This window comes from Sinocyclocheilus grahami, unplaced genomic scaffold (genome assembly GCF_001515645.1).
Source record: "Sinocyclocheilus grahami isolate Dianchi unplaced genomic scaffold, SAMN03320097.WGS_v1.1 scaffold302.1, whole genome shotgun sequence".
Taxonomy (NCBI): domain Eukaryota; kingdom Metazoa; phylum Chordata; class Actinopteri; order Cypriniformes; family Cyprinidae; genus Sinocyclocheilus; species Sinocyclocheilus grahami.
The window spans coordinates 526,353-551,472 of record NW_015505481.1 but is presented as its reverse complement, the minus strand read 5'-3'; the positions used below and the strand labels follow the sequence as shown (position 1 = coordinate 551,472).

General features: G+C 38.9%; 2 protein-coding genes across 4 annotated transcripts in view; both read left to right on the top strand.

Moving 5' to 3' along the window:
- The first annotated feature begins 930 nt into the window (after positions 1–930).
- Positions 931–8,701, top strand: psmd11a (proteasome 26S subunit, non-ATPase 11a). Its single transcript, XM_016293356.1, has 13 exons — positions 931–1,065; positions 2,381–2,482; positions 2,626–2,822; positions 3,817–3,874; positions 3,983–4,177; positions 5,136–5,280; positions 5,381–5,441; positions 6,078–6,140; positions 6,238–6,363; positions 6,450–6,485; positions 6,638–6,689; positions 7,720–7,862; positions 7,958–8,701. The coding sequence occupies exons 1-12, from the start codon at positions 978–980 to the stop codon at positions 7,860–7,862; spliced, it is 1,266 nt and encodes a 421-aa protein (XP_016148842.1). The 5' UTR covers positions 931–977; the 3' UTR covers positions 7,958–8,701.
- Positions 8,702–9,596: 895 nt separating this feature from the next.
- The window catches only part of nsfa (N-ethylmaleimide-sensitive factor a), a 29,076-nt gene continuing 13,552 nt past the window's right edge, over positions 9,597–25,120 (top strand). For all 3 annotated transcript variants that reach the window (XM_016293349.1, XM_016293347.1, XM_016293348.1), the window contains exons 1-3: positions 9,597–9,677; positions 17,629–17,714; positions 24,143–24,242. In XM_016293349.1, coding sequence (XP_016148835.1) covers positions 9,666–9,677; positions 17,629–17,714; positions 24,143–24,242 — 198 coding nt within the window. In that variant the 5' untranslated portion in view covers positions 9,597–9,665. The remainder of the gene's footprint in view (positions 9,678–17,628; positions 17,715–24,142; positions 24,243–25,120) is intronic.

Sequence of the window (25,120 nt, the reverse complement as noted above, 5' to 3'; positions counted from 1 at the left end):
TAGTTTACAGTACAGTCACTCGGAAAGTAGACCAGACATTTTAATGGAAATAATGCAAACGTTATATAGAATTCAAATGATGGGGAGTACAGTGGTATTTGTATGGGTGCCGGCGCATATTGGTATCCAAGGAAATGAAACCGCAGATAAAGAAGCAGTTATAAACAACGACATTAACTTAATTGTTAATCTAAGTAAGAGTGAAATCAAGAGTATTACTAAGAAAAGACTGAAGGAAAGGTGGCAAAAACAATGGGATAAGGAGAAAAAAGGTCGGTGGTTTTACAGAATTCAAAGGAAAATGGGAGAGATGAGAAGTGCAGGGAAAAACAGGAGAGATAAGATAGTAATATCAAGGATGAGATTTGGACACACAAGATTAAATAGTACACTTTTTAAAATGGGTAAACATGATACGGGAAGGTGTGAATTTTGTGGACAAGAAGAAACTGGTTATATTGTACTGTCAGAAATATGAGACTGAAAGAAGGATTGTAATGCAAAATTTAGAAAAAATAAAAATTACTTTTTCAAAAAAGTAATGCCAGTTACTTTGTTTTCCCATTTATTGACTGACAGCTCCCTGTCCCCATACTGGGAGAAATCGGGAGTGCAGAGGAGTTGTGTGCGCTGTGTGACCATGATGTTACTCTAGTTCTAGACTAAATGTGAATGTGCAAAAAACAATCAAGCCCTGCTTATATTTAAAAAGTAACGCGAAAGTAATATAACGCATTACTTTCCATAAAAAGTAACTAAGTAACGTAATTAGTAACTTTTTTAGGGAGTAATGTAATATTGTAATGCATTACTTTTAAAAGTAACTTTCCCCAACGCTACCCAGCACAGCCTCCTGGAGTGAGCCATGCAGCCCACGGCCTCTGTGAACTCAATCTCCCAGCGTGCCTCGGCGGCGCTTCCGGTAGCGTGTGCAGCGAGGATTGTAATGTGAATTAGGCAATTGGTGAATTGGTAAGATGGCGGCTGCGGCGGTAGAGTTTCAGAGAGCACAGTCGCTGCTCAGCACGGATCGGAATGCGTCCATTGACATTTTACATGCCATAGGTAAGCGCCTTCTGTCCCGCTGGCTTTTGAACCGCTTGTGTTAATTTAGCAGAAGAAACTGTGCTTTTAACACACGGATCATGTCCCTCATGTGATTTGTAGAACAGCAGCTAAATGTGTTAGCCGGTTTCATGCTGCTGACTCACTGTGACAGGCGTGAGAAAGACTATAGCTGGACAAATACACTGTGCTATTACTCACTGTTAACTTTATAAACGAGATGCTGCGCTCTTTCAGACTTTGTCCTCAAAAGTAGTTTTATTGCTTGTAGAAAAGACCATTTTCAGTGAACTGCCACCAGTGTAAACAGTTAGCCAATCAGCTAGCTTCAGTTCTCAATGAACGCGAATATCCATGTAGCGATCATCTGAATTTATTTGGAAAAACAGGGATACATAATGTTTGTGTTTAGGTGATCGGCCTCCTAAGTATGGTGAATTATGTACAATTAGAGAAATGACTGATGTTTTCTAAATTACGTTTGAGGGAACTACCACAACTTTGCACGACAACCGAATTAGCTTGCTAGCTAACCTTAGTGACATTCTATTTGCTTAATTATGACATTTAGGTATGATTTATCATAGTGGAAAGACAACTGATGTCAAGAAAGTCTGAGAAATGTCATTTCTACTACATTGTGGCAGATGAGTCATTAAAACACGGCTGACAGGTTCTTAACATTTACAGTCAGTGGTCAAATACTTGTTTCTCTCTTATCGCTTAGTTATGCTATAATATGTCAATGTCAGCAAGTTTAGTTTGGCATTAAGTTTGATATGTGTTCGTTTGTCACGGGTAATTAGATAGCATGCCACGCCGGTTTATCTGCTACAGAATATTATGTTTCAAGTGTTTTAACCTTTTTTTTTAAACCTCTTTATATAACAAATAGGCGATCTTTGTTACAATAAATCCAAAAAGACAAATTTAATAAGCAAAGCAAATTATAATATAAATGAAAGGAACCTTACATCAAGTAATTTAGAGACTTTAAAGGCATTCCTTTATCTTTTGCTTTAATGAAGATTGAATTAATTTAATCTTGGAGCAACTTTAGGAAACGTATATGTATTTTTATAAATTAAGCAAACATTTAAATACTCTCTTGCAAAGGTGTCCATGTTCCCTTTCTGTTATCAACAGCTTTTGAAGCTCACAAGTCTAGCAGTAATTTAGTTGAGGGTCATGATGCCCAAGATGAACTTGCCTGTGTTGTCTCCAGAAAGTCTAAGCTAACAGAGTTTAAATCTAGTGTTGGGCTTAACGTAATTAAATTGAATAGTACAATTATCTACTTGATATACATTCACAGTCAAACGAGACATCCAAGACGATGATGAAGAGGCTGTGCGTGTCAAAGAACAGAGTATCTTGGAGCTGGGCGGACTGCTGGCCAAGACTGGACAAGCTGCTGGTAAACATCTTTAACTAGTGGGTCATGGCCCAATCAGTATACACCTATATTAATGGATCTGAAGTTTTTGAAGGCCACTACTCTGTCAGCTGTCATGTTTCTCAAGGTTAGTGTCTATTGCGCATATGTTGGTATTTTTGCAGAATTGGGAGGTTTGCTGAAGTATGTCCGGCCATTCCTGAACTCCATCAGCAAAGCAAAGGCAGCACGGTTGGTGCGCTCTCTGCTCGATATGTTCTTGGACATGGAGGCAGCTACTGGTCAGGAGGTGGAGTTATGTTTGGAGTGCATTGAATGGGCCAAATCAGAGAAGAGGACCTTTCTACGGCAGGCCCTGGAGGTGAGCACACCCAGTTTTGTAAATCGGAGGCTTCAGAAAACATCACCATTACCGTTGCTATATGTAGTTTTTTCAGAAGCTGCACACTGTAACTTTTTGTTTTATGTTGAGTTTGGACAATGTGTTACTGATGTTTGTGCCAAGGTAAAGTGATTAGTATTTGACTGGTCTTGTGATCTTGACATGACTGTCACTAGTTTGCTGTATGAGGCAGGCTTGAGAGAATATGAGTGTATTCAAACTTAAATTCAGACAATATTGTGCTTTTTTTTGTGATGCTGTGTACACTACTGTTTAAAAGTTTTTGAAAGAGGTCTTTTAAGTTGTAAAGGCTATTTATTTTAATTAAAAAAAACAGCTGCATTTATCAAGCACAGTAAAATCAGTAATATTGTGAAATATTATTGCAATTTAAAAACTTTTCTGTTTAAATATATTTTTATATTTAATTAATTCCTGTGATGTCAAAGCTGAATTTTCAGCATCATTACTCCAGTCTTTGGTGTCACATGAAAATAATTTTCCTCCAGAAATCATTCTAATATGCTGATTTCATGTTATCAATGTTTAAAACTGGATTCTTTGGTGAATGGAAGGTTTAGAAGAACAGCATTTATTTAACATATAAATCTTTTGTACATTATAAATGTCTTTACTGTCACTTCTGATTAATTTATGGCATCCCTGTTAAAAAAAAAAAATTTTTTTATGAAAATAAAAGTATTAATTTCTTTGAAAAAAAAAAAAAACTTACTGACCATTTTGAACTGTAGTGTACATGTTGCATACGAATTGAGTTGAAATCCAGTCTGACTGTTCAGACTAAGGCACTGTCCAAATCAGATTTTAATCAGAATTAAAACCACATATCAGTGCTATTTGGATAGTGCTTGCAAACATTGGGTTCTATTTATTGTCATGTTGTCAGTGCTACTAAAAAGTTCGATATGCCGAAAAAAACGAATGTCTTATCACTGTTACTTCAATCCTTTAGGCCCGTCTGGTCTCTTTATACTTTGACACCAAACGTTACCAAGAGGCTCTACAGCTTGGTGAGTCCCTGACAATACCTTCCCTCGTTGTCGGCACTTTCATGTTCTTAAGCTTGAGCGATGTATTTGCGGTCTGTAACCACTGTCCTCTTCTTCCTCGTCAATCAGGCTCTCAGCTCTTGCAAGAGCTGAAGAAGATGGATGATAAAGCTCTGCTGGTGGAGCTCCAGCTGCTGGAAAGCAAGACATATCATGCACTGAGCAACTTGCCCAAGGCCAGAGCAGCTCTCACCTCTGCCAGGACAACAGCAAACGCCATCTACTGCCCCCCAAAGCTGCAGGCTGCTCTTGACATGCAGTCGGGTACGTTTCCACAGAAGCCCTAACCAGGCATGACAGCTAATTTGTCCTTCCACACTGAAAGCAAAATTGCTGTGCAACATGATACAATCGCAGCCAGTCAGAACATATTTGTTTGTATTGAAACAGTGAGACATTCACATGCATCGATAGAAATGGTGTTAGTGCGCGCACATGCATACAGTCTCGAATGCTCACTGCAATAACGGTGAATGTCCAATACAGTGACAGAACTCCGCTCGATGCTTCTCAGAAAGCTATATCACCTCCATTTTGGTGTGTGTCAGGAGCGTTTTTTTAATCTGTCTTTTTAAACACACAGCCAAATTATTCATCACATATGCACTCAATTACAGTTGGACATTTGCAATTTTGCCGTGTCAATTTCACAATGAAAGCATCCAAACTACAATAGTTAACATGTATAACAAATGCAAAGTGTCCAATATGTAAACAATAATATACACACTAACTCCAGCACAGATTGCATATTTTAAACACTCATGACAAATGTCACTACCTGCTTCTCACAGCTTTGCTGCCACCTAACATTTTAGCTTGATATTTGCATAAAGTCAAGCATTTTCCAACCTTTTTGACACTCAATGCTTGTTGCGGTGCACTGTCAATCACACAATTCACTGTGCGCGTGAATTCAACTCCTATAGGAAAGAACTGAAAACACTTGCTCTGCATCAGTGGGCATGCACCATTACAGTATTAGCAGCCATACTTCATCCTGCATTATCGATACTGAGCCATCTTCCAGCAAATGTTTAATTAATAGTTATGTGCATTACTTAAGCTGAGCAAAGGGAGGGAAAACAGATCATGTGTACTATAAGGATTTACCCGATTTGTCAATATGGGAATTTCGGAGCTCGTATCGGGTATGCCTATATCTAGTTATTGTACTGAGTGCATCACATCCTCTTTTTTTCTTCTTTTTTTCCCCTTGCAGGCATTATTCACGCTGCTGAGGAGAAGGACTGGAAGACAGCGTATTCATACTTTTATGAGGCTTTTGAAGGCTATGATTCTATTGACAGTCCCCGTGCCATCACTGCACTCAAGTACATGCTCCTCTGCAAGATCATGCTCAACTCGTGAGTCCTGGGGTTATCTAGTGTCTCTCACTTTTTCTTTCTTTTCTTTCTTCATTAAACACTTTGAACTCGTTAAACCTGTATGTCTTTGTCTTTACAGGCCAGAGGATGTGCAGGCCCTGATCAGTGGAAAGCTTGCCCTCAGATATGCTGGCAGAGAGGTAGATGTCTGAGCTGAGCTCAATCTCATGGTGCAGCTGCGCAACACAGGAATAAATTACATTTTATAATATATTCAAATAAAAAAACAGTTATTTTTCAATTGTAGTAATATTTCACAATATTACGGTTTTACTGTTTGTTTTTTTAAATCAAATAAATGCAGCTTTTTAAGCACAAGAGACCTCGTTCAAATATATTTCAAACAATTTTTTTGAAAAAAAAAAAAAAAACCTAAACTTTTGAACAGTAGTGTAAAATTAAAAAATTGAGGTAAATCAAATAAATGCAGCTTTTTAAGCACAAGAGACCTCGTTCAAATATATTTCAAACAATTTTTTTAAAAAAAAAAAAAAAACCTAAACTTTTGAACAGTAGTGTAAAAATAGAACATTGAGGATTAAATCACAGCCTGGGGTGGAACCTGCGAACTCACTTGGTACTTAGACTGACATTAAAATACCATCCCAGACTGCAGCACACATTTCATAGTATCCAACCATTTTCATTGTTATATGACCTTGGATGTTATATGACCACCTGACCCTGTGTGCTGCTTGACAAGGTGACGTTTTTCTGTTGTGTCTGTTGGCGGAGGATTATGTGGATTAACTTGTCCTGTCTCTCTCTTTCTGTAGACGGATGCACTTAAATGTGTGGCCCAAGCCAGCAAGAACAGGTCACTTGCAGACTTTGAGAAGGTGGGTCAGATGCTCTGACTTAAAATGTTACCTTGTTCTCAGTCCACCTGCTGTTTTTTTATTTAATTTAATGTCCTTCTCTCTGATCTGCATTCAGGCTTTAACAGAGTACAAAGCTGAGCTGCGGGAGGATCCCATCATCAGCACCCACCTGGCCAAACTCTACGACAATCTGCTGGAACAAAACCTCATAAGAGTCATCGAGCCCTTCTCCAGAGTGCAGGTAATGACACGGTTTACCTCAGTGTGAGGTGATGTGTGCTTTAAACACTTACATTGCACACTAAAGTTGTTCTTCTATGCCAACAGATTGAACACATTTCTGAGCTAATAAAACTCTCCAAGGTAAGGACTCGTCCCGTTGAATTTGCAATTAAAATATCTACCTTCTGTCTTAACCTCTTAAATGGCAAGGAAATTCTCACTGTTCCTTTACAGCCATGAGTGCAGTTTTGTTTTAAGCAATTCTCATCCTTTCTCTTCTATTATCTCTTCAGGGGGATGTTGAAAGGAAACTGTCACAGATGATTTTAGACCAGAAATTCCATGGTAGGCCATCATCCTTGTCTTGGTAACTTGATAAGTGTGCCTGTCAAACACAGGACTGGGTGTAAATGCAGATTTATAGATTTGATTCCGATTTTCATTTGATTCTGTGATTTATTTGGGTATAATTTAGTTAGAAATGAAAAAGATTCTCTCTACTAATGCTGTGAATTATACACTGTAAAACCCAAAACTGATTTCCTCTATTTAATGATAAAAAATGAATATTTATGAGTATTTTCATTTCTTAATATAAAATTAAACTATAAACTCTGCTTAAATACCTAGTATAGATTAAACTATACTGAATTAAAAACATTAATATATTAAGAAAAATTAAATTAACTCAAAACCCTATTAGTAACATTTAATTTTAACAAATTCTTATACAGTCCAAAGCGAAGCATGCTGGGAGGTAAAAATCTGCTGTAACTCATTCAGTTTGCATTCTTCTTGATATAATCAGTTACTGAGTTCACATACCTTTTTTTTAAGTGCAATGAACTTTTAGTAATATTTAAGAGAAACAACAAATTCAATAGATTTTAGGAATTGGGCTTCACTGTATGCGCTGTATGATTTGGTCTATATTTCTACCCAGCCCTAGTCAAACATGCATGTAGATTAAACTATACTGAATTAAAAACATTAATATATTAAGAAAAATTAAATTAACTCAAAACCCTATTAGTAACATTTAATTTTAACAAATTCTTATACAGTCCAAAGCGAAGCATGCTGGGAGGTAAAAATCTGCTGTAACTCATTCAGTTTGCATTCTTCTTGATATAATCAGTTACTGAGTTCACATACCTTTTTTTTTTAAGTGCAATGAACTTTTAGTAATATTTAAGAGAAACAACGAATTCAATAGATTTTAGAAATTGAGCTTCACTGTATGCGCTGTATGATTTGGTCTATATTTCTACCCAGCCCTAGTCAAACATGCATGTGTTATGTTAAAAAATTAAATATTTGTGGACCCTCCAGGTGTTTTTACTGAGTTATAATGTGGCTTTCTCAATGCATTTAGGAATCCTTGACCAAGGGGAAGGTGTCCTGATTGTTTTTGACGAACCTCCAGTAGACAAAACGTATGGAGCCGCCCTTGAAACAATTCAGAACATGAGCAAAGTAGTGGACTCGCTCTACAACAAAGCCAAAAAACTGACATAGGCAAGTGCATGTTGTGCTTTGTGCATAATATTGATACGTCTCAGAGTAACATGGCGTCACGTTGAAAAATTACTTGGCTGATCTCTTTTGTGCAGGTTGAGCATTGGACCTTGCAGCTGAGAGCATGGCCAGTTTGGGGGACTCTTGAGGGAAGGGGAGGGGGATGTGATATAGACATCAAGTCAAAAAAGGTCTAACAGCCCAAAAATGGACTGACTCCTGCTGTTGTCCTCTCTGGCTTTCTCTTGGACATTTTTTACCACCTTCCTCAAAGGACAAACTACTTCTACTACTATGGGATCACAATTTTTTTTTTCCGTCCACTTAATTTTTTATTTTGCTGGCAATGCGTTTCTTTGTATCTTGGTTGTGCCTAATGGGCCATCAGGGAATCTTCAAAAAAATAAAAACTCACTTGCATTATAACTATTTGAAATGTATATACATAGATCTCTCTTAGAGCAAAGCTGATATGAGAATGATTCAGTTCCCTTGCCAATCCAGGGGCCATTGTATTGAGCTATCGACAAGATTCCCTGCATCACCGATCTAATGGTTTTAGCCCCAACTCTGGTCCCCTAAGGAAGCCCCTGGCCTCGCCCCAGGCCTACCTCTCGTGTGGACACCATACTTGGACTTTTTATGTTGGGTGGAAAAATTCTGATAAGATGCTGTCATCAGGACGGGGTCGTGAGCTGTTGTCATTCCCTGGCCTGTGCATTCCTGCCCTTCCTCCTCCTCCCTCTTTGTACATACCGTTGCCAAGCACCTCTGTCTGGCCTGTCATGCTATTGCCCTTTTTTATAACGCTAAAAAACATAATAAAGTCACCAAGAGAACAAGACTCCGAGTGCTTCTGTACGAGATCTTAGGATTCAGAGCACCTGATTGGCATATTTTGGGGATTTTTTTTGTGCTTGTATAAAAGCCTGTATTACTTTTTTTCCCCCCACAGCTTAATATTTAGTTTACTGCAAGTAAGAGTTTTTGTAGATTTACCTGAAAAGTGTGAATGCCCCTGTGTGGTAGAGCATCTCGGTCGTGAGGTTTGTTAAATACCCTTTCATAACCAGCTGATGAGTTTGTGAGTTTGGGACTAATGTTTACACACACACACACACACACACACACACACACACACACACACACACACATATATATATATATATATATAACCAGTTCACAAAACGAAATGCTTTGTTCTTGATTTGAACTGAATCATTTTTTCATCCATGTCCCGTTCACAATGAGCGGAGTGAACCAAATGAACTGATTCATTTTAATATATTTTGTAGAACTTACTATTTTATTAACACATACAAAGTCGCTTTGGCATTACGTTTAAACAAGCAAAAGGTCTTTAGTTTTGTGACGCAAGTTAATTGAAGTATTTATGTAAATAATTTAGATTGTACGTATTAATTGGTATCGACAAAGAATAATATAGATTCTAGATTTGTTTTATGCGCTAAGTCATGGCTGCAACAAACAACTAGGACCGTGAAATTGTAATAACCTAACAAACTGCAGTATGTTCTAAATATGACCTTAGAACGTTTTAGAGCACTACGCCAATCCATGACATTAACTGCGCGATTGCCTAAAGAACAACTGACTCGTTTTTTGAAACGGTTCTCTGGAACGAAATGTTCGAAAGATTCGATTCACAGAAATGAGTCGCTATCGCCAGTGCGAAGCGTCCATGCGCATGCGCAGCTCTCACCTGTGTCGCTGTCCGCTGCTGTAGTGCTGCTCTAGTACTGCTGTGTGGAGCTCTTCCGAGCAGCAGCATCTAACGCAAACATGGCGACCCGGGTAAGATATGCTTCCATTTGAAATATTACACAATTAAGCTTATACGACATTAAGAATTGGCGCTGAGTTTAAATGTAACATAACATTTCACAACAATCGCTCCGGAGAAGAGCTTTAGTGTCTCGTTAAAAAAAAAGAAAAAACACCTTTCCAGTTTGATGCCAGCCACTGGCATCTTTCCACAATATAACCAGCCTACAGACAGTAGCAGGTGGCGATACGGTCACCTGTGAGCACCAATGCAGATCTGCAGCGATATTGCTGGTGTTTGGTTTACATTATTATTCATAGCATGCTAATATATGGCTACTGCACAAGCATACGCGGGAAGCTTTGAACAGTAGCCTAATAATAATAAGCCCCTATGAATACTTGAATCTCGATGGTGGCGCATTCATTTATTTTCCAGCATTTGTGTGAACCGTGAAATAGTGGTGATTGTTTCTAGTCTGAGCCCATCGGTAAACAGACACAAGCCTAAAATAGAACCGAGGTGGTTGTCCATTTGCTTTAGCCCGTCGATTCGGTACAACATGAACCAGCAGGCGGTTGTCTCGTTAGTCTTTTAAGATGTGTGTTAATATCTATGTGCACAGTAGCCATGCACCGTATTTTGTGCTGCAGAACGCTGTCATGAAGAGTGAAATGACAGGACTGTGCTCGTTCAGCGGATTTAACATTGACACGGCTCGCGTAAGGCTCACATAAGCTCATCACACCACACTGTTTCTGCTTCGAGAGCTCGCGATGTATAACCCTGAGCAAGCCTGCGATTTCCCGTTCAAAATCATGCTTTCGCTTCAAAATGTCCACAGAAACACATAGCTCCACCAATACGAATAGCTATATTTTGTGCGCAAAGCTACAGCACTCCCTCTCCGCGCTGTAGGGCTCAACGAGAGCTTTGCCTGTCATTGTGAAAAATGCTTTCAAAATGGCATCATTATTGTCTTTAGTTTCGTCTGTGGATAAACTGAGATTTCAGTGTTTCGTTTAGGTCCTTGTTTATTAATTTACTTGCTTATTTACTTATTCATTCATTTATTCAATATCAATATAATATTATTAATAAAGGTTTTTTTTAGTAACATAAATAACATTTATAAATAATATTAATGTTAATTATGTAGTAATATAATATTTATTTATAAATGTATATTTTTTAATTTTAGAAATGATATGAGATATTTCTTGTAAGCTGAGCTGATCAAACTAGACCAAGCCAGACAAACTCTTTGTGGGCACCCTTCACCCACAGAGTTCAGCTGAGTGTTAAATTACTTAATACTTCACTGCCTTCTCAGAGAGTGTATGAATGATACACAGTCTGGTTGTGTCTGTCATAATGCTCTCGATATATATGTGTGAGATATGTGAGCTACTGGTTGTCTCTTAAGAGTATTTCCCCTTTAATTCCCATTTCCTCTGCCTTAAATAAATGCTTCTGTAGGACTAATATACATCTCTTTATTTGGATAAACTGAGATTTCAGTGTTTCGTTTAGGTCCTTGTTTATTAATTTACTTGCTTATTTACTTATTCATTCATTTATTCAATATCAATATAATATTATTAATAAAGGTTTTTTTTAGTAACATAAATAACATTTATAAATAATATTAATGTTAATTATGTAGTAATATAATATTTATTTATAAATGTATATTTTTTAATTTTAGAAATGATTTTAATGAAAATTTCATGATTTTATATATATATATATATATATAGAGAGAGAGAGAGAGATGTTTGTTTTTCTTTTTAATTATCATTAAAAATAAAATGGGAGATCATGTAATTCATGCCATACTCTTTAAATGCACTGCACTATAGTGGGGATTTCAATTATGGTGGTAATCAAGCCAAATATTATAGGGACATTAATAAAACACAATAGGTATTTGGGATGTAATGGGACAATTAGGCGCAATCAAAGTGCAATAAAAAATAAACAGCTATAATTTTTGATCAATTAATTTATATATTTTCAATGCAATCTGCCTATATATATATATATATATAGTGATATATGTAGATTGCATAAAAGACAGCAGATTATACAGTCACAGTTTACTATAGCTGTCACTGTATTTAATGGCTTTAGTATGCTTAAGGTAGGAGAGAACATGTCAGTGAAAGAGCAGGTGAAAGCTGTTCAGAAATTTGTGAATGCCTGTCACACACCCACGAACAACTGTAAGAAAAGATGAGTCGCACAGTGTCAATTGTTTTATTAAGCCCATCAGAGTGAACATTGGAACATCTGTTATTCAGGTTGTTTTTGCTGAGATGTCATTGTCAGCAGAACAATTTATTAATTCTTTTGGTTATTATGAGATATTTCTTGTAAGCTGAGCTGATCAAACTAGACCAAGCCAGACAAACTCTTTGTGGGCATCCTTCACCCACAGAGTTCAGCTGAGTGTTAAATTACTTAATACTTCACTGCCTTCTCAGAGAGTGTATGAATGATACACAGTCTGGTTGTGTCTGTCATAATGCTCTCGATAGATATGTGTGAGATATGTGAGCTACTGGTTGTCTCTTAAGAGTATTTCCCCTTTAATTCCCATTTCCTCTGCCTTAAATAAATGCTTCTGAAGGACTAATATACATCTCTTTATGTAATAAAAAATAACTACTAGATAAAGCTTTTTGAATTAGTGTATAGGCTTCTGTGTGTGGCATGGGCACTAGAATAACTGCCAAGCTCTAAAGTAGGGCTGGACAATAATTCGATATCAATATGTATCGCGATGTAATTTTTTTCAATAACGGCGTGGCTTGTGTACTGCAAACACATATTCATCACGGTGTCTGTCACAAGACTCTGTTCCCCTTTCGGGCTCTGTCTTTATATTTATGTTGAAAGCTGAAGCTTGCAATTATGGTAAGGGGCGTTACATTTCCGACGAGTGCTTGCGGTGTTCGACCAATCACAATGCACTGGGTCAGCTGGCCAATCAGAGCAGACTGCGCTTGTCGGAAGGAGGGACTTTGTAGAAAACGAAGCGTTTGAGAGAGGCGGGGCATAGAGGACCTACAATAATGTACAGTATTTGAAAAATAATGTGTTTTTTAACATTAAAGCATGTCAACACATTCTGTTACACCAAATACACAAAATAATGATCTTTAAAAAAGCATCATATGACCCCTTTAAAGCCCGTTCACTATATTAATAACACTAATCATAATTATATTAGTGTCCACGCCATAAGCGTGTGGTGCTGTTTTATCGGCTGCTTTAAATGCTCAAGCTCTTTAAAGTCAGGTGGATTCTGAAAGTGATTCCAACTATATAGTTCCCCTTTGTTGTTATCGTTATAGTTCACTATCATCCTTGATGAAAAACGGCCTTTAGCCTTTTGTGGTTGACCAATCAGGAAGCTCGACGAGCTGCATGGATATTTCCATGATATGGAGGTTTATGAGGAGAGGTTTTCTCTGTGCTAGTTGTCCTATATTAATCTTCATGTTTTGCATGCTATATGTTATAAGGCTCGTCCTCCATTAAGTGTGATAGATCGGGTATAGTCCATAAATCGAAAGTAATACAAGCCACCCCGGTGTAATTCAGTAGTCTAGCCATTTGAAGTGTCTGAAATCTCTGCATAGGTTGAACCTTTGTTTGTCTGTCGATCTTATCTCTGTGATATGTGCCGCTTATGAAATGGCCACGGAAACTAATAATGCGTAATCAAACCCTCAGGGTAGATAAAGTCATTAGTTCGTTAAAAGAGCAGTTGTATTCAGTCCTGTGACAGGACGTCCTCTGTGCAGTCAGGAGTTTCTTCTGGACAGTATTGATCAGGCTTCTCCTCATTCCTCATTGAATATCTCTCCAGAGGCCCAGCCTCATTAAACATGGAGACCAGTGCTGCTTGAAATAGATTTTTACTCCGTGTACTGACTGATGAAATGGCATGCAGCATTTTATTTTGTTTATTCAGTGCTGAATTATACTGCAGTTGTCTTTCTTTCAAAGCTTAATTTTTCTGCAAAACAGTAAAAACGGCAATAATGGGAAATATTACAATTCAAAACAAGTTCTCTATTTTATATACTTTAAAATGTAATTTATTCCTGTGTTGCAAAGCTGAATTGTCAGCATCATTACTCCAGTCTTCAGTGTCACATGATCCTTCAAAAATCATTCTAATATGATGTATGCTAATATACTGATTTGCTGATCAAGAAACATTTCTTATTATTGTCAGTGTTGAAAAAGTTGTGCTGCTTCATACTTTTGTGGAAACCACTATACATGTTTTTCAGGATTCTCATTTCAATTCTCATTCAACATTTGAAATAGAAATCTTTTGTAACATTATAATTGTCTTTACTGTCACTTTTGACTAAAAGAATGCATCCTTGTTTATGTAATTTTTTAAAACAAAATCTTACAGACCCCAAACATTTGAACTATACATACTATATATACATATTACTATATTATATTTTTGTAATTTTTTTTGTATGCAAGTAATGATTTTAAAATTTATGTCTAGTACTGATTTTGGCCGACAAAAAACTATCTTTATTAGATTTCGGTTTTCATAAAATATATATATATATTTTTTTGCTTTAATCTCTGACCACTGACATGATGAAGTGTGTTGACGTGATATATTTTTCAGCATGTGCATTAAATCTTATTAATGCAACTTTTCATATTTCAAATGATTGGTGAAAGTACCTACACATTCCCCGATACCATATCAGGGTTTGGTTTGCCTGCGATTTGTCTTTGCTGCTCCTTCAAGCACACTTGCAGTTGATCCTGATTCTGCTCTGCATGCTGCCTCATGCTGCACACTCTGTTGTTTCTCAACCACATGCTGTCTTCAGCTCAATGTGGTGCTGGCTGTCTCAACTGTTTGTCTTATGTCCTTCTGCCCTCCCTCTTGCTTGCGTGCATTCATTGGCCCCCAAGGTTGTAATATTTTTCAAGGTATGTATGCTTTCCGAATGCCCTCTGCCTCTGCTTGTCTCGCTTGCCAGATTGAGCTGTATGCTTCACTTGCACTAGCTTTCTGCATCGCCCTTAGTGTCCTGAGAGCTGACAGGCTGTAACCCCTGTTGCTATGACCCTTCTTGGTAGCAACGACTCGAGGGAGCACTACAGCGGTTCAATGCCCTAACTGCGTCACACAATGCCATTGACAGAAAGCATCCAAATCAAGATCATCTGCCTGTGTTCTCACTCTCAGGACAAATAAAGGTTGATTTGAGGTTGAGTACTAAAGGGCCAGCTGTAACGATTGAATGGTGCGAGGGCCTGTGGTGAGTTTATTATGAGTGCTGGCAGGGAGCCATGGATTATTGCTTTTCTGACCTGCAACTAAAGTAGGTCTAATTGCTGGACCGCTCCTCATTAACCGGATTATATCAGCCTGTTGAGGTAACATCCACACCCAGGCTTTGAATCAGATACAAACCCTCAAAGAGCCATTTACTGTCCTTTAGTTCTGCTTCTTGGCCTCACACTGGAATTCATCCAACATCTTGCCATCTTGTTTTGTTTTTTTGTTGTTGTTTTTTTCTTCAGTGGAATAGTGCAGTGTCTACTTTTATCTGTGAACATCATTACTTTGTTGTTGTTTTTTAATTCAGTAATTGTTTAATTGATTACATCAATTTCCCCTTCCCCTCCAGCAATCTGTCAATCACTGTTTGCAATTCACAAGTGGCAAAGATCCAGTGATCAAATGAATTTCAGGTGGACCAAATCAAGTCCTGTCGTTTTTACTCATTTGAGAAGCCATTTCGCTCTGATATATGTCACAATAGGGAAGAAAAGACGATCACAACTTTCATTGTGACTTTAATACCACTGACAGAAAAAAATGGTGCAAAAATGGTATCTTTAGGGGTACAGCAGCTTGTCACTCCTCTAAAACAAAACCTCTAAAAAGTATGTATAAGTGCCTAATCTTAATCTTTTAGGGGTAAATAAGGTACAAATATTTGCACTTTTTGTCTGAGAGTGTTATTAACGTTCTCAGTTTAGGTTACATTTCTTTAGTTCAACGTTTATTTCTATTTTTCATCTTGTGCTGTTCTGTAGACAAGTGTTCCTCATTATGTACAGAAAAAGCATGGTCATGTCTTCATTCATTGTTAAATCATTGTCATGTTTAATCTTTATTGCCAGAATCTTCAGGATAATCAGTAGTTTATGATGCTATGTTCCAAGGATTGTGAAACATTCAGAAGTAATTTTCTGTCTGTACTTTCTGACCGTCATTTGTTCCATTTTGTTATTTAGTGAAAATTTGGCTTCTTGAACTTGAAGTTGTTTTTGGTAATTGCATCATTAGTTGATTACCCTGTTATTAAGATCAGCTACTTTTTTTTGCCAAAGATTGTTTATCATTTTAACTAGTTAACTAATGTTAACATATTCAGCATTTTTAACTAAAAATGTATAGAGATTAGCAGTAACTTTGATTAATAAATGCAGTGAAATTATTGATTTTAATTAATGTGAACTATAGCTTTAACTACCTGGGAAAAAAAGTTTTTAAAAATCTAAACTGTCTAAGTTTTGTTCTCTTAATCTCTAATTGTTTTCACTGAAGCTTTGTTTTCTGGTTGAGTCATTCATTATCTTTCTTTCTGTAGCACTCTGTGCTTTTTGTATACCCCGATGGGAACAGTGTGTAGCCCTGCTTTTCAATTAGCTCTCCTTTTTTTCTTTTTCTTTTGTAGTCTGTTTTATTTATGGTTCTTTGGCTAGTTGCATCAACCAAAGAAGGAACAAATAAAGCTAGAACACCCATGAACCTTCACTGTCAGTCTTTGCTTAAAATATATATATTTTTTTGTCTTTTATGTTTCTCATTTACCTGTTTAACACACTGGTGCTCTCTTGTAGACAGATTTATGATTATATTTTCGCTACTGTTCCCTTGCCTTTTTGTTTATCGCCTCATTTGTTGTTATCTAACACTGTTTATATCAAACCCCTGGTATGATTGGCTTGGGGTTTGTAGGATCTCTATTGCAATAAAACATGATGCATGTGATCCTGGAAGGGATGATTGGATGAGGTCTTTAAAACAACAATCTCAGTGCTTCGAATGTTAGACAAGTTTTCAGCTTGCACAGTAGAAACAGCTTTCCATCTTGCTATTTTACACCACGGGATTTTCTATTTTTAAAATTCTGCAGAGAATCATGGGAACTCCTTCATATGGTGTGGTTTACTGTAAATTTTTCATGAGGAGAAAGATCTTTTCATAAGAAATGACACCCAGTGAGCTAATATAGCAAGATGCAAATATTAAAGCTGAAGTGTGTAATTTCTGTGCCACTAGCAGGGTTGCCAGGTTTTCTCAACAAAACCCCCCAATCGCTACTCAAAACTAGCCCAAATAATGTTTCGAGGGGGGTCCCCCGTTAAAAATAGAGTTCCAAGAGTAAAATACACGTTTTTTTTTGGCAGGGTTCCCCTTCAACCAGTGGACATGAAAAACAACCCAATCAACTATATAATAATATATATAATAAATAATAATCAACAGTGTTAAAGTAGCCCAATTCCGTGGGAAAACCGCAGACTTGGCAACACTGGCCACTAGCTCCACCAAGTGAAACTGCAAAGGTGATAGTTCTCAAACAGGTTTGCCTGAATACTCCACCTAACCGCCATTGGCCAGTCAAACAGATAGCCCCGCCCCCAACCCACATCATTGGTTGAGCCCATGTTTTTCTGTCAAGCTGCTCAAATAAATTTGAGGATATTTCAAAACTAAGAGCACTATAACAAAGAGGCACAAATCTAAGGGAAATTAACTGCTGAATGGCTTATTTAACAAAACGTAAATTACACACATCACCTTTAAGCTTCAACATCAATGGTCAGACATCTCGTTCTCATATAAGGCCTTTCTTCTGCCACTCACCGTGTTACACTCTCTCTTCATTATTATCTGTCTTTCTGCAGACGATGCAAGCGGCTCGATGCCCAACAGATGAGCTGTCACTGACGAACTGCGCAGTAGTGAGTGAGAAAGACCTGCAGTCTGGACAGTGAGTATTCACCCACACCACAGACGCTTCAGATTCATCACATTTGCACACAGAAGCCAGTTAAATGGTACGATGGCCAGTACATGCTTTGACATATGTTAGGCAGCAAATGAACAATCAGTTCTTGAATTTCAAACATTTGATACAGGAAAAAATGAGCAAGTGAACAGGTCTGAGTGACTTTGACAAGGGCCAAATAGTGATGGTTAGACGACTGGGTCAGAGCATCTCAAAAACGGCATGTCTTGTGGGGTGTTCCCGGCTGGCAGTAGTCAGTACCTACCAAAATGTTGCAAGGAAGGACAACAGATGAACCGGCATCAGGGTGTTGGGCGCCCAAGGCTCAGTGTTGCTCGTGGGGAGCAAAGGCTAGCCTGTCTAGTCCAATAACACGAGAAAACTATTGTAGCTCAAACTGTTCAAAAACTTACTGGCCATGATATAAAAGTGTCAGAACACACAGTGCATCCCAGTTTGCTGTGTTTGGGGCTGACGACATTGATGACCCCTGTCCAAAAGTGCTAAGAAATAACAGTTACCACAGTGTCTCGTGTATATAAAATGTGTGGCCAAAAGTATTCTCACAGATTTAGTAGAAAGCTATATTCTTGTGGGTTTGGTAGGAAAAAAAAAAGCTTGAACATACCTTATAAGGGTTAAATTTACTCTTTTAAAAAAATCACTTCTATGGGGCAAATACTGCCTCTTAATAAAAACGTTCCTGTCATTTCTTTTAAGTTGTGGATACTCATTAATCACATGTAACATGTAGTACACAATATCTTTTTGCAGTTGTATTATATGGGTGTATCTAACACTGTAGGGAAGGTTTCAAACATATAATTAGTGCTCCAGCAGCAGAGCTGATGATTTTCCCTAAGTGTGTGTGTCCTTGGGATGCTGAATCATTCCAGACATTAACTCAGGCTGACAGAGTCTGCTGCAGTGCCTCCTGCTGATGCCTCATGTCCAAGAATATCACAGCATGAGGGCAGATTTGTGTGGGTTTGTGTTGCCATATTGATATATGGCATGTTAATGTGTGATGTAAATTGATGTATCATGTAATAAATAATAAATATATATTTTGGTGGAAATGACAATAAAGATAGTGGTCAAACCTTCCAGTTAGACCCTAAGTATTTAGTCATCACATATATAAATATTATATTATCCATGATTATGGTTAACTTGTGCTTTAACTGAATGAATAGTTGCATGATGTAAGGTTACTAAAAAAGGAACCATTGTCAGTGGTTCACACATGTGCTAATCTCAGATTATGTAGGATTGGTGCAGTTATACACATAGGTAGTACTCGACTAAAAAAACTAGTTAAAGTGATGTTTTCAGATAAAAAGTTATCATCGTTTCTGTTAAACACTGTATTTTTGATCCTTGTGTCATTGTAGATGTGATAAATAGTATATGGGTTTGTAACAAGCTTTCTTATTGGTTATTACATATGCGTATGTACGTATACGGAAGTGTTCATAAAAACAGCATCTAAACAGAGTGCAAGTCTGGCGTGTTTTATGATATGGTGTCAGAAGAGGGTTCTTAGCTCAGTGGACTCTGACAGACTGTTGCTATTTGCCCCTATAAGTAAAGAGCTGCACAGTCGAGAATATGCTCAAATTTTCGTTACCAGAAAGTTTCCCGTTTGAAAGGCCGAGCGAATGGCCGGAGTGGAAACAGAGATTCATGTGTTACAGAACAGCCACCAAATTATCACTGGAGGACGGCGATGTGCAGGTCAGTGCTCTCATTTATTCCATGGGGAAGGATGCAGAGAATATATTCAAATCATTCACATTTGATAACGACGATGACAGAGATAACTATGAAGTGGTGATTCCGAAGTTTGACGAGCACTTCATTCCCCGAAAAAATGTGATATACAAACATGCACGCTTTCATCAGCGGTGTCAGCGAGATGGAGAGACAGTAGAAGAGTTCGTAAGAGGACTTTATGAGCTCTCAGAACATTGTGATTTTGGCGAACTAAAAGATGAATATATCCGAGACAGGATTGTGATCGGATTGAGAGACAAATCTCTGTCAGAAAAGCTGCAGCTTCAAGGAACACTGATGCTCTCTAGAGCAATTGAAATGGCACGTAGCCACGAGCTCATTAAAAACCAAAATGCGGAGCAAAGCGAAAGTAAATTAGAAGAGGTTAAATTTCCCCAACAAAATCGTGGCAGAGGAAGGAAAATTAGCACTGATAGACAGAGAAAAGGACAAGGCTATAGAAACGAATGGAGTGACAGGAAGAAATGCACAAGATGCAACAAAACACATAATCAGAGAGAGCACTGTCCTGCCAAAAAAGCTGAATGTCGAAAGTGTAAAAAGATTGGCCATTTCGCTGTAGTCTGCCACACTACGACAGTGCAGGAAGTAACATCTTATGAAGATGCAGGGTCACCAATGTTCTTGGGCTCTGTTCAAAGAAAGGATGCACCCATTCCACCATGGACAGTTGACATCTTTATGGAAGACCAAATAATCAATTTCAAAATTGATTCTGGTGCAGACGCCACCATAATATCTGAGAAAAGTTGCGAAAGCCTGAAAAATAAGATACCACTCTGACGCTCTCTAGAGCAATTGAAATGGCACGTAGCCACGAGCTCATTAAAAACCAAAATGCGGAGCAAAGCGAAAGTAAATTAGAAGAGGTTAAATTTCCCCAACAAAATCGTGGCAGAGGAAGGAAAATTAGCACTGATAGACAGAGAAAAGGACAAGGCTATAGAAACGAATGGAGTGACAGGAAGAAATGCACAAGATGCAACAAAACACATAATCAGAGAGAGCACTGTCCTGCCAAAAAAGCTGAATGTCGAAAGTGTAAAAAGATTGGCCATTTCGCTGTAGTCTGCCACACTACGACAGTGCAGGAAGTAACATCTTATGAAGATGCAGGGTCACCAATGTTCTTGGGCTCTGTTCAAAGTAAGGATGCACCCATTCCACCATGGACAGTTGACATCTTTATGGAAGACCAAATAATCAATTTCAAAATTGATTCTGGTGCAAACGCCACCATAATATCTGAGAAAAGTTGCGAAAGCCTGAAAAATAAGATACCACTGAGCAAAACAAATGTCATACTGAACAGTCCTGGTGGCAAGCTGGAGTGTATAGGCCAGATGAGGACAAAAGTTAACGTAAAAAAAAAATGTACATGATGAATGCATATGTGGTGAGAGGAGCCCATGTTGGGAATCTGCTAGGACGCAGTGATGCAATTCAAATGGGGCTAATAAAAAGAATAGACGAAATAAGAGAGAATGTGTTTGGCTCTTTGGGACTGATGGCATGCGAACCAGTTAAAATAATGCTTAAAAGTACAGCGGAGCCATACAACGCTGTATGGCTCCGCTGTACTTTTAAGCATTATTTTAACTGGTAGAGTACCAATCCCAATGCTTACGAAGGTAAAACAAGAACTGGACAGAATGGAGCAGCTGGGCGTGATTGAAGAGGTTTCTGAGCCCACTCCATGGTGTGCCCCAATGGTGCCGGTCGCCAAAAAGAATGGAGACATTAGAATATGTGTCGACCTCAAACGACTAAACGAAGTCGTCATTCGTGAAAAGTATGTTTTGCCAACCTTGGATGACATCACTTCTAAACTGGCAGGGGCGACAGTCTTTTCTAGCCTCGATGCTGCCAGCGGTTTCTGGCAGATACCGTTAGACGACGCTAGCAAGAGGTTGACTACTTTTATAACCCCCTTCAAGAGGTACTGTTTCCGTCGCTTGCCATTCGGCATAACTAGCGCTCCAGAGATATTTCAGAAACGCATGAGTGAGCTACTTCGGAACGTCGAGGGAGTATGCTGCTATATGGACGACATCTTAGTATATGGTCGTACTCGTGAAGAACATGACCATAGACTTGATGAAGTGCTGAATACTATCCATGCCTCAGGGCTGAAGCTGAAGAAGGAAAAATGCATTTTTGGTCAGAAGGAATTGGGTTTTGTGGGACATCGTCTCAGTAAAGAGGGCATTAGACCCGACCCAGAAAAGGTCCGTGCTATCCGGGACCTAAGCAAACCCCAAAATCTGACTGAGTTAAAATGGATGCTGGGTATGATTAATTACCTTTGCCGTTACCTGCCACACAGCGCTACCGTGTTACAGCTGTTGAATGAGCTACTGGGAGCTGACACAGTGTGTAGGTGGTACAAGAGTCAAGAGGAGGCGTTCACAAAAGTGAAAGAAATGTTAGTTGCTGCCCCAGTGCTGGCATATTACGACGTGAACAAGCCAACAGTCGTCACGGCCGATGCCAGCAGTTATGGAATAGGGGGGGCATTGCTTCAAGAGCATGATGGGAAGATGCTTCCAGTGGCCTTCTGTTCCCGTACTCTCACAGCCGCTGAGAAACGCTACGCTCAAACTGAAAAAGAGTGTTTGGCTTCAGTTTGGACATGCGAAAAGCTGTCACGATATCTCTGCGGTTTAGAGTCCTTCAAAGTACTCACAGATCATAAACCTTTAGTCCCTTTGATAAACCAGAAAACCCTTGACGAGGTCCCCATTCGCTGTCAGCGGCTCCTAATAAGGATGATGCGCTTCAACCCAGTGGCAGTGTATACCCCAGGAAAGTCTCTGCTTATAGCGGACACGCTGTTCAGACACCCCCTGGCCAACTCAGAACAGTCAGACCTCGAGGAGGAAGTCGAGGCCTATGTAGCTGGAGTCGAGGAGCACTTGCCAGCTTCACCTCAGAAGCTACATCAGATAGCTGATGCTACGAAAGCAGATGAAGAGTTGCAAAGCGTGCTTAAAAATGTCCAGCAAGGGTGGCCTAAACATATAAAAACGGTGCCTGTCAATCTGCGAGCCTACTTCAGCCAACAAGGGTTTCTGAGTGAGTCTGCAGGGCTTCTCCTGCATGGATCAAGAATTGTAATCCCAATCAAAATGAGGGATGAAGTACTTGCCCGCATTCATGAAGGCCACCAAGGACTTAGTAAGTGTCGTGAGCGGGCATGCCTATCAGTGTGGTGGCCAGGCATCAGCTCTGATCTAAAACGTAACGCGAACCAGTGCCAGTTGTGCCAGAATAATAAGCCCACTCAACGCAAGGAGCCATTGCTAGTGACAAAGTTACCCCCAGGCCCATGGAGACACCTTGGGGTAGATCTCTGCGAAACAGGTGGCCAGCAATACCTTGTTGTAGTGGATTATTATTCAAGATTTATTGAAATAGCCCACTTGGTGAACATGACAAGCAGAAAAGTGATTGGCAAACTAAAGAGCATGTTTGCACATTTTGGCATCCCAGAAAGGCTGGGCTTTGACAATGCTCGACAGTTTACATCAGTCGAGTTTAAGACATTTGCAGAACAATATGGTTTTGTTCACGTGACGTCCAGTCCTCACTTCCCACAATCGAACGGAGAAGCAGAGAGGCCCGTTCAGACAGCAAAGAAAATACTAAAGCAAGATGACCCTTTCTTGGCCCTTTTCGCGTATAGGGCAACTCCAATAGCAGCTACAGGGTGTAGTCCATCGCAGCTTCTCATGGGAAGGCATCTCCGGACTACAGTTCCAGTGATGGCAAGTAACTTGGACCCTGAATGGCCTGACTTGAAAAGAGTGGAAGTTAAGGATCGCAAAGCCAAGGATTCTTACAGATACTTCTTCAATCGACGGCATGGTGCTAGATCCTTATTGCCGCTATCTCCTGGGGACTCAGTGCGCCTAAAGCTGGATGGTGAAAAGGAGTGGAAGACGAAAGGGATCATAAGTCGTCAAGCTGAACAACCAAGGTCATACTATGTGTCAACTGACCACAGAGAATTTCGCAGGAATCGTAAACATCTCCAAGCCATTCCAGGGGATACTGCTATTCAACATGAACGAGATCTACCCAGCCGCACAACAGATGTTGAGGAAAGTCACCTACCTGGGGTTCCAAGTGAGCAATTACCTGAGGCGAATCAAGGAACGTCTGTTCCTTCCTTAGAACCTACGGCAGCTGTGCCTCATACTCCACAACATGTAGTGTCACCTAAGACCACACGGTGTGGGCGAGTGATAAGAAAGCCATTGCGCTACCAGTCATAATACAGAGTCAAAACACTTTTATTTTTCTCTTTTCTTGTATTACAGAGACTTTATTTGTGGAAAGATTCATTTTGCATAATGTTTTATGTTTGTGATGTTATCAGCAGTGTAATTGAACTTTTGATCTAATTTAGTTTGTTAAAAAGTAACATACTTCGCCAAAAAGGGGGAAGATGTGATAAATAGTATATGGGTTTGTAACAAGCTTTCTTATTGGTTATTACATATGCGTATGTACGTATATGGAAGTGTTCATAAAAACAGCATCTAAACAGAGTGCAAGTCTGGCGTGGTTTATGACAGTAGAAATTGAATCTTTTCTGCCTCTCTCTCCAGGCATGTGACTGTGAGGACAACACCCGCCCACAAGTTTGTGTTCACTGTGAAGTCTCACCACTCTGTGCTTCCTGGAACCATCGCTTTCAGTTTGCCACAGGTGCAGGACTCCTACCAAGATCTTTTACTTGTGACACAGACACAACAGAAGACAAGCACTTAACATCTTATCCAAAACAACAGCTAACCAGACATATTTAAAGGGCTAGTTCACCCAAAAATGTCTTTCGAAACCTGTATGATGTTCTTTCTTCTGTGGAACACAAAAGAAGATATTCTGAAGAACATTGTTAACCAATTCAATTCAAGTTTATTTGAATAGCGCTTTTCACGATACAAACCATTGCAAAGCAACTTTGCAGCAAATTAAGTTTCTACAATATTTAGTGGTAGCTTATCAGTGGTGACTGTCAGTTAATGTACATATGGCAGAAATGAAGGGAAAATCAATTAAAGACGTAATCAAACAGATGATGAACACTATTAACAGCAATTATTATAGGATGCAATCAAACTTATAGCAAAATGTGGTAGTTCTGTATGTTGTTTCAGGGTTGGCATCATCTGAGGTCCTCTGAGGGGTTGCATCATCTCTTCTCGGGTGTTCTGGATCCAGACTGAAGCTTGTGTAAATCCTAGATACCACAGGATGTCAATCCCGTGGCAAAAACAGAGAAACAAATAGAGACATAATTAGCGTAGCTGCTGTTCCAACCAAGCAAAATTGATTTGTTTAACCCAAGCTAAAGAATAATAATGTGCATTTGATCAGCTATAACTGCAGTACAAGATTATGAGATGCATTATTTGAATGCTTGGCCAAAGAGATGTGTCTTTAATCTAGATTTAAACAGAGAGAGTGTGTCTGTACCCCCCGAACGTTATCAGGAAGGCTATTCCAGAGTTTGGGAGCCAAATGCGAAAAAGCTCTACCTCCTTTAGTGGACTTTGATATCCTAGGTACTACCAAAAGTCCAG

What these genes read in the sequence shown, in the direction of transcription:
- psmd11a (XM_016293356.1), top strand. Translation starts at nt 978, where the DNA reads ATGGCGGCTGCGGCGGTAGAGTTTCAGAGAGCACAGTCGCTGCTCAGC. An exon ending in AGCCCTTCTCCAGAGTGCAG is followed by an intron (nt 6,364 to 6,449) that starts GTAATGACACGG and finishes CTATGCCAACAG; the next exon opens with ATTGAACACATTTCTGAGCT. An exon ending in AGCTAATAAAACTCTCCAAG is followed by an intron (nt 6,486 to 6,637) that starts GTAAGGACTCGT and finishes TTATCTCTTCAG; the next exon opens with GGGGATGTTGAAAGGAAACT.